We start from the raw sequence: 9,673 nt of genomic DNA, 5'->3' as shown, positions 1-9,673 counted from the left end.
CGTCTCCACACTGACCTCTGTAGTGAAACAGGCCGTTTCCATCCACAAACACCACCTGCAGAGACACGAACACTGTAATAATAATAAACAAATAAATTCATAGCAATGTGTGTGTGTGTGTGTGTGTGTGTGTGTGTGTGTGTGTGTGTGTGACCTGGGGCATTAGCTCAGGTTGTTCTCTTGCAAGTGTTTGGAGAAGCTGTAGAAGTGGTGGAGCTTCTCTGAAGGCCAAAAACCCTGAAACATACGGAGAACTCAGAGACACCATCTCACTAACTTCATACACCACCTACAGAGAGAGAGAGAGAGAGAGAGAGAGAGAGAGAGAGAGAGAGAGAGAGAGAGAGAGGTTGAAAATGATAATAATGATGTTGATGAAGAAGGTGAAAATGATGATGATGATGATGATAAAGACCTGGAGATCAGGGTAGGTGAGGATGACGAGTTGAGCGCAGGCATTGTCTTCGTCTCCTTTGATAAACGACAGGTCGACTCCCCCGACTCTCTCCAGCCCGCTGAAGTTCAGCTCCTTCTGCCACGCCTCAGTGTCCTCCAGCACCAACCTCTGCTTCATACTCTCCTGCTCACTACACACACACACACACACACACACACACACACACACACACACACACACACACACACACACACACACACACACACACACTTAATTAAGTGTTGTGATTTGTAACAGCAGGTCTGTATTTATTACTTATTATATTTACTTCCACATAATTTCCTGATTTGAAAAGGTGTTTTGACCAATCAGTGATGATCTCTACAGCAAACTCCGCCCACAAGCTGAAGTTGGGTTAGTTTCACCCGAAGCCCCGCCCACGTGTTTAAATCCTGGATGTGTTTATTTACATTTTGTTGAACTTCTTTTCACGAACAGTCCGTAAAAGAGAGCGGTGTGTGTGTGTGTGTGTGTGTGTGTGTGTGTGTGTGTCCTGACCTTTCCCATTTCTGAACCACTTCCTGTCCTGGAGCCCACATTCCGCTCCGGTCCTGCTCCACAAGGGTACAGACACTTCCGGGTTATGACGTCACACAATAGGAGGCGCGGTCTGTGGGGGCGTGGCTAAGCTGATATCGCTCTTAAGTAGTAATCAGAGATGGTGAAAGTTTACACATTTTTCACTTCAGAAGTGCAGATACTGATGTTTTAAAAGACTCTGATCAAAGTTAAAGTTCCGACTGCACTTTTTACTCAAATATTAGACTGGAAACTGAACCTCACATCATATTAATATATAAATATAAACATAATACAAATGTTTTCTAATGAAAAGTTCAAGTAAAATACTGATACCAGAAAAATCTACTTACAGTAACGAAGTATTTGTACTTCATTACTTCCTCCTCTGGTGTTTGGGAACAAAATAAATACAAACAAATGACCTGGAACACATTCTATTTAATTCTATATATATATATATATATATATATATATATATATATATATATATATATATATATATATATATATATATATATATATAGATAAGTGCATAGTAATAATATTAATAACTAATGCTATTAAAATATTTAAAGGAAGAAAAGAAAGAGGAAAGGGAGGATGAAAGGAAAAAATTTTATTACAATTGATACTTTTTATAATACTATAATAAAGATATTTAAACTTAATAGATTATCATAATAATTATTGACTTTTTCTTCTTTATTTACAATTAAAATCTTCTCTTGAGTTTATATATATATATAATCAAATTTTGAAAGCATGACCAGGAGATCTTCTTGTTTTCATCCTGACTGGAGGAATGTGCAGAAAAAAAACACCATTTATTATTAAGTACTTCTTCACCATATACAAATTATTATTATATATATTTTTTTTACACGTCAGTTATAATAAAAGCTAAAAATATGTAAAAAATGTTTATAAAGACATTTCAGCTTTAACACTTAAAGATTGTGAAAGACTGCTTGCTAATTATAACAAAAAATAAATGTTTTTGTATTTGTAACTTAAAATTACAGTATTTATTATTATTGCAAAGCCGCCTCAAGTACCTGCCTGCAGTCTGAAACCTGTCCACAAGAGGGAAGCACTGAGAGAAGTGGCGCTCCATCAGCTTTTTTGATATTTGGATTTTGTTTAATAAAAATGCTTAGATATTAATTTTACAGAAATTAATTGGAAATAGAGACGCATGAGTCTGTTTTATGCAAATGTATGTTTATTATTAGTGAACCCAAACTAAGACAAAACATTCTTGTAAATGTTTTAAAGTGATGGTGTTTTAAATAACGTAAATCATCAGGACACCAAACGGAACTGTTGCTATGTTTTCACACGGACGGTTTTTATTGACGGATATGTTGCATCATAGCGGATTTTGGTGCTTATTTGACACTTGGTGCATCAGTAAAAGAAATGTTTTGTGCTTAAAAATTTTTTTGGTGCAAAAAATTATCATGTTTTCTATATCGGAGTAAAGAAAGGACATCGTAAATAAATGTGTGTTGCGCAGGTTTTAATTTCGCCCCTTTTATATTTATTCCTTTTTTTTTTTTTTTTTTTTATATATATATAGAAATAACAGTGCATCCACTAGGGGGCGCAGGACTGTTGAGCAGGAAACAGCATATATAACGTTGTGCTTCATTTTTGGATAAAACCCTGAAACTCCCATAATTTCTTCTAAAATTAATTCCTAGCATTTAAAAAAATATATTTTCAGATGTTTACTGATTAATGGGGAAAAAAAAGATAGAAAAAACTTATTAAAAGAAGAAACACTCAGTAGACTTTAATGTTTTATTTCAAGTTTAATAATTTCCAGAGAAAACAGTCACTTTTGTATATTAATCCGAAAAAGTTTTTTTTTTCCTTCTTTGCACAGACAGTCATCATTTCATCAGAGAAAGATATGCAGTGTTCAGGTCAGAGGAGACCGGCATCAGTGAGAGAGAGACAGAAATCATTGGGAAAAAATTAAATAAAAACAAAAGATGTAAAGGTTTATATTTATATTATTTATTATATACACGTTTCTTTTCGACGGACATGAGTAGATTTTCTTCCTCCGTTCCTGATCAATCAGATCGCACGATTGAGCGGAAACATGGAACCCGTGAGGTTCAGTGTTAACAGTGAGAGACGATCAGAAAATATGAAATGAAAGATAAAGCTGTTCCAAATAGAGCCGATCGTAGGCTAGGATCGCAGTAATGCGTTGCCAAATTTCAATCTGACGCTCTGATTGGGCGGTTTAAAAGGGGCGGGAAGAAAAAAAAAAAAAAAAAGCACCATGTGATCTGTGTACAGGTTTGGAATCAGGTCCTGCCTCCGGAAAACTGTCAATCTGCGTAAAACCGTCGCTACAATCCGTCCTCACGTTTACACAAGAAACCAATATTTTATTAAAACTCTTTACAAAATGAACATCCAGGCAGTATGTTCTATCAATCACTAAAAGACCACGCCCACAAATGCGACTCTAGCAGTTGATCCGTAGCAGCTATGATTTTTTCCCCACTGACCTGATGCAACTAAAAACCGAGGGAAAATTTTATTTGCTGAAAAGACGCAGGACGTAACAACGCATTTAATTCCGGGTTCCCTGATTGTTTATTAAAAAGTGGGTGGAGCCGTGGAGTCTTATCTTTAAACGTTTCGAATGAGGTAAAGGCACGCTACGCTGTCTGCGGCAAACCGCTAGTGGCCGAGCTAGCGTGAAGAATTTGTAAATCGTATCGATCGTCACTCGTGTAGAGCTGTAATAAAAAGGGGCGGAGCCACAATCAAACGTACACCACCGCTGTCCCGTTTGTCCGCTCGGCCATCACGGCGCATCGAGTCGCGCCCGAGTAAACTGCTGAGGAAACAACGGCTGCGTCGGCAGTGACAAATGAGAGCAAACCAACAAAAGATTCAGAAATGTGGCGACTTCGTCTCCTCCACTCCTCCGACTTTCTGATGGCATCTCACGTTTATGACACATCACGTGTCAAAATAGATCACTATCTCTGAAACATTTTAAAGCCCAATCATCACAATCCTCACAATCAAGTACACACTAGAACTTCACACGCCTTGCTTTTTCCAGTTTTTAATTTGGAACGCAGTTTAAAGTAAACATCGCCTTTTCTGTTCTCTTTCGAGTCTAATCAGCGCTGCGGGTCTGATTTGGAACACAGCCAAGAGAGTGATTTAAATCCTTAATATCACTTTATTATCACTCCATTAAAAAGCACTGAAGTGACTGATAACTGGTGGAGAGCGCACAACATGACGCTCCATCTCATTTCTAGTTTTGATTTGGAACGCTCATATGAGACTAGAAACGGCCTTTTAGGTTGTGATTTGAGACACAGCCATGATTTAGCTTTTTTTTTTCTTCACATTTTCACTTCTCTCCCTGTGTGTACTTTTACATTCTGGTTAAAAGAGAATCTCAAACAACCCCTTCCCCGTCCCCTCAACCAACCAGCACCCACTCTTGAACATAACCACATTCATGCATGAACACACTGGATTTGGGACACAGCCCTTAACTTTCTACAAGCCGTTTATCGCCGCCTCGGTTTAGCCCCAGACCTCATCGTTTACCTGCACAGGTAAAGTAAACGTTAGCTAACCGACATGACCTTGTTCACAAAATGGAGAGGAGTTAAACAATATTAATAATAATAATAGTAATAATACACACACATACACCCCGCCCCCCGCCCCGATCACACGCGGTGAAACATTTACAATTTTGATATTCTCAAACGTACGCGTTTCGAAAATATATATATCGAAACAATCTGACCTGAAAAAGTGCCACTTGTAACAGCATGACCTATTAGTAACGAAAACAAAAAACCCAAAATACATCGGTCATATTAAAATGATTAAATGTAATGCCCTGTACGTGTGTAACGCTAATCAGCTAGCTAGTGAGCATTACAGTTAACTAGCTAGCATGAGTTCATTCGAGGATATCTAGGCAGGAAAATACATCACAAGTTTATTATGGCAGTAAAAGAAAACAGGACGAAGCTAATAAAGCGTTTCATTCGCTGTTCTGTGTGTTAGCCGTTTCACCTAATAATAATAATAATAATAATAATAATAAATCATCTGCAGCCATGTTTGACCTCTGATACGGTTTTTAAGAAATCTTTTGCACTACTCATTCGATGTATTCGACACTTTTCATGCTAAAAATCTCAGTAATTTGTGTTTTCTAAGTCTTGCTAACTTTAGCCTAGCTAATTCTAACGCTAACATGCAAATAGGTTGTGTTTCCGAAAAAAAACGTGTCCGATACAAACCCACGATTTACTCTTTTGACCTAGAAAACATAAAAAGTAGCCCTCGCTGTGTGTTTTAGGCTTTTCTTTTTCACTGCATAGGAACGGATCGTTCACAACAAATTGGACGAAGGCATTTTGAAGAAAGTTTCAGGTAAAAAAAAAAAAAGAAAAAAGTAGAATATATATATATATATATATATATATAGCGCAAGCTAACAGCTAATGGAGCAGAGAGCACCCATAAACACCGCCGAAACACGTTACACTCTCGTCATAAATACGAATAGAAATGTTTATTGCTTTGTGGACGCTTTGCCACACTTACAAACCGACCTTTGACCTATAAATGCTGCAAACATCAGCGATATGGCATAAACAAACAAAAAAAAGAAAAACACATATGTATACAGTATTCCTGTGCACTTTGTGTGTGTGTGTGTGTGTGTGTGTGTGTGTAAAACAGCTCGTCATGTTTTTTTTTTTTTCCAGATCGGACAGTACGAGTATTGCTGGGTCAGACAGACAAAAAAAAAAAAAAAAAAAAAAGAGAGGAAACAGGAAGTGCCTGGTGAACTGACCGGCAGCTCAGCGAGCGGCATGGCAACACGTATCAAAGCCCTTTAACACCACGGCGCTCTTCTCAAACACGTGTGTTTATTCTTTTTTGTCTGCTATCTTGTGTGTGTCGCATCCTCCATCTTGTGCCCCCCCTCCCCCACATCTTCTGTATTGCCCCGCCCTTCCTCCCTCTTGTGCCCTCTCCTGGCTCTACCTGGAGATCATGGAGCTGGACTGTGATTGGCTGGAGGACGTGGTGGCGGCGCTGAGCTGAGAAAAACCGCTGTGACTCGACTCCAGACTCGTCATCGAACCCCTGAGAGGAGAAAAGGAGAGACGATACAAAAGAGATGGAGAAAGGAGAGAGAAAAAAGGAAAAAGAATCACGAAAGAGAGAGAGGAGAGAGAGATTTTTGGAAAAAAACATGGGAAGGGGTGGGGGGGGGTTTCAAGGAACGAGGGAACAGAAAGGAAAGATAGAAGGAATTCACAAAGAATGCACAAAAAAAGACATGCAAACAGAAAAATGCAGAAAGACATGACAAAGAGCAAAAGGGGTGTAAAGAAAAAGAATATAAGAAGAGAAAAAGTAAAGAGAGAGAGGGAGAGGGAGAGAGAGAGAGAGATATGATGAGAGCTCACTAGGACATCCCCAGTTATAACAAAGTTTGTTAATAGAACACACACCACACACACACACACACACACACACACACACACACACACACACACACACACACACACACACACATGGTGAGCTGAACCCCAATCCTGCAGCCGGTCATGCAATTAACACACACACACACACACACACACCCCATCCCTTTCAGCCCGTCATGTGCATACGATCAGAAACACTTCCACCCGCAAAAATAATGCTAACATGCTAAACACATGAGAGACGTTACAGATCCCTTTAGCATGGTTAGCTTTCACCTGCTATTAGCATTAGCAACATTAGCATGTGTGGGTTGAGTGTTCCTTCCAGCTCATTGTAGAATTCTGACTGGAAAAAATGTGGAAAAGGGAAATTTTTTTTCCTGGTCATCGCCAAGTACACACCTCAAACCAGGCAAACACACGAGCCTTAAAGAAAGCCAGAAAATGTGTGTGTGTGTGTGTGTGTGTGTGTGTGTGTGTGTGTATGTGTGTGTGTGTGTGTGTGTGTGTGTGTACTATATAAAACAACAAAAACAAACAAAAAAACTATTATGCACAGTAATGCTAACATGGCTAATAAAAACCCTTTTAAAAATGATAAACCTCAAGGATTCTTCAAATATCTGTCAATTTATTTCAATAACTGACCTCTTCTTCAATAACCACATTGGAGTAATAATTTACCAGTAGAAATTAAAACTGCTGTAATAATTGACTAAAAATGTGCAAACAAGAGTATTGGCATGATAACTTGCCTCAGAAATTAGCTTTGGGATAATTGAACAACTCAAAAAATTAGCATTGGAGTAATAATTTACCTTAAAAAAAAATAGCATTGGAGTGAAAGTTTACCTCAAAAATTAGCATTGGAGTAATAATTTACCTTAAAAAAAAATAGCATTGGAGTGAAAGTTTACCTCAAAAACTAGCATTGGAGTAATAATTTACCTCAGAAATGATCATTGGAGTAATAATTTACCTTAAAAACTAGCATTGGAGAAATAATCTACCTCAGAATCTAGCATTAGCCTTGTTAGCATTGTAAAAAGTTTAGAGATTAAGAGGAAGCCAGGGATAAGGTTAGTCCTGGGAACATCGCAATGCTGTTTTACTTTTTCAATTTTATAAACACGCCTTAATCGACTTCCGCTTCATTACAACAGAAGGAAACCCCCCCCCCCCCAAATTAGCATGCTAATAAGCTAGTTTGGTAGCCACACAGAATACTAACTAACTAGAAAGTGTAAATTCTTGTTTTGTTTTTTGTTGTTTTTATCTATTCAGCCAATTGTTTTTGATTGCAATGCCTTCTGGGTAAAACTTCAAAAAAAGAATCTTTAAATAGGAAGTCAACCAGGGCGCATCAGAAAAACAGTATTGGAACACAGCCTTTATTTTTTCTATTGATTGAAATTAGAACGATTGAAAAAAAATGCCCTCATAATAAAAAAAATAAAATAAAAAAAAGATTTTGTCTGATAAGCATATTTATTTAAATGCTACATTTTCGAACTAAAATGTAAAATATACGTTAAACAAAATAAAAATGGGAAATGTTATAAAAAATATTGTATAAAATAAAAAAATAAATATATATATTAAAAAAAGAAAATAAAGAGTGCACTAAAAACTGCAAGGAGATTTTAATTCAGTTCTAATTTCTTTTTACTGTAAATTGATTTTTTATTTTATTTTTTTTTTGCTATGAGGGCGTTATGCAAATTTGACACTCCGATACACTCAGGGAACAATCAAACGTACACACACTTCACTCAAGTACCCTAAAGATATTTGCATTTAACAACTTTTGTAATTAGGCTCAGTAAAAACCTCCTCACGTTTCCCTGAGCTGAAAATACAAAATGTGTTGTGTTCACATTAAACGCACGTGTAACAGAGGTCTTAGGGCAGATGTTACTATTTTGGTCGTAAAGTGCAAATTCATGCTCCATACAATCCGATTCTTCCCTTTTAAAAAGTAGTTCCAGCTTTATTCGATAATTTCCTGAAAGACGTGTCGTATCCCTCTGTCGAAAAGACAGAAATAAAGTAGTTCCAGTTACTTTCCACGTCCCATTAAATTCCTTATGCGGTTAGTGAAACGCAAACGACAAATTCTTCCCTTCAAAAAAGTAGTTCCGGCTTTACTTTACAATTTCCTGAAGGTTGCGATTTCTCCATAGTAGCCCAGCTTTAGTTTACGGCCTTCATCACAGACGCACAAAATACAAACAGTTCCCTTTAAAAAAGTAGTTCCGGTTTTACTTTATGCTTTCCTGAAAGTCGTATCCATACGCCAAAGCACACAAACTACAAAAACCTCTCTTTTGAAAAAAGTAGTACCTTCCTGTTTGTAGAACATCTGCCCCCCAGACTTCCATTTTACAGCGATTTTCAGAGTGTGTGTAGGTTCGAGTTCTTCCACCCATGCTTCCATAACCCAGCAAGGGGTTAGCATTGTCGTTAATGCTAACACACCGACAGAGCTTCGTTAGCGTGTCGCTAAAGCATGGCTAACGGCAAACAAGGATCACTTACAAACTCTGCACATCGCAGCAAGCCGTTCTTTACGGAGGGAGAAAGAAAAAAGGAAGGCAGTCGTGAGGAAATGTTTCGCAGGAGAAAGAAAAGAAAGAGAGAGAGAGAGAGAGAGAGAGAGAGAGAGAGAGAGAGAGAGAGAGAGAGAGAGAGAGAGAGAGAGAGAGAGAGAGAGAGAGAGAGAAGCAGAAGCTTGGACAGTGTTCGACTGTATATGGCATCGAGGTGACGTACATAAATTTACCGAAATCGTCAGTTTATTTATATTAAAGAGATCTGTGTTTATAAACGTGATGATTCCAGATGTTTTGTGATGTGGCAATCCAGATGTGAAATTACCTGAAGTCCTCTGAGCCCAGGACCTCGGTGTAGTACATGACTTTACACTTATGGGAGGAAACCTGCAGCGTAGCCAACACGTCGTCCACACGTGGCAGGTTGGTGGCGGCACACGCAGGCGTGGAGTGGAACCTCCACTGCAGGATGTAGAACCCGGGCCATCGAGTCACATGAGAACCCTGCACACGGGAAACAAAAACATCAAGAATAACGCTCCTGAAAACTAATAAACACGTAAACACAAAAATAAATAAATAAACAAAACCCAGCTAAATGTAAACCAAACCAACACATTCCAACAAAACACGGA

The 9,673-nt window shown here is 38.1% G+C and overlaps 2 protein-coding genes and 2 long non-coding RNA genes across 8 annotated transcripts in view; 1 reads left to right on the top strand and 3 right to left on the bottom strand.

The window, feature by feature from the left end:
- The window catches only part of LOC310717628 (endonuclease V-like), an 8,694-nt gene extending 7,579 nt beyond the window's left edge, over positions 1–1,115 (bottom strand). The window contains exons 1-4 of the mRNA XM_083525972.1: positions 956–1,115; positions 416–587; positions 155–289; positions 16–55 (exon numbers count right to left, since the gene is read on the bottom strand). Coding sequence (XP_083382098.1) covers positions 16–55; positions 155–289; positions 416–587; positions 956–996 — 388 coding nt within the window. The 5' untranslated portion in view covers positions 997–1,115. The remainder of the gene's footprint in view (positions 1–15; positions 56–154; positions 290–415; positions 588–955) is intronic.
- LOC310717877 overlaps positions 1–5,823 on the top strand; it is a 34,491-nt gene extending 28,668 nt beyond the window's left edge. Inside the window, exon 2 of the long non-coding RNA XR_014530987.1 lies at positions 5,732–5,823. This is a non-coding gene — a long non-coding RNA (uncharacterized lncRNA). The remainder of the gene's footprint in view (positions 1–5,731) is intronic.
- LOC310717368 (SEC14-like protein 1) overlaps positions 2,781–9,673 on the bottom strand; it is a 28,004-nt gene continuing 21,111 nt past the window's right edge. For 3 of the 5 annotated variants that reach the window (XM_083525277.1, XM_083525278.1, XM_083525279.1), the window contains exons 15-16: positions 9,364–9,542; positions 2,781–6,142 (exon numbers count right to left, since the gene is read on the bottom strand). In XM_083525277.1, coding sequence (XP_083381403.1) covers positions 6,037–6,142; positions 9,364–9,542 — 285 coding nt within the window. In that variant the 3' untranslated portion in view covers positions 2,781–6,036. Of the gene's footprint in view, positions 6,143–9,024; positions 9,052–9,363; positions 9,543–9,673 lie in introns of all 5 variants that reach the window. The other 2 variants (XM_083525275.1, XM_083525276.1) reach the window with 1 other exon arrangement.
- LOC310717871 lies at positions 6,149–8,682 on the bottom strand. The gene is made up of 3 exons (XR_014530986.1): positions 7,404–8,682; positions 7,339–7,369; positions 6,149–7,272 (listed from the first exon to the last, which is right to left on the bottom strand). It is a non-coding gene; the product is annotated as an uncharacterized lncRNA (long non-coding RNA).

This window comes from Silurus aristotelis (genome assembly GCF_946808225.1).
Source record: "Silurus aristotelis genome assembly, chromosome: 2".
Taxonomy (NCBI): domain Eukaryota; kingdom Metazoa; phylum Chordata; class Actinopteri; order Siluriformes; family Siluridae; genus Silurus; species Silurus aristotelis.
This window is presented reverse-complemented; position numbering and strand designations above follow the sequence as displayed.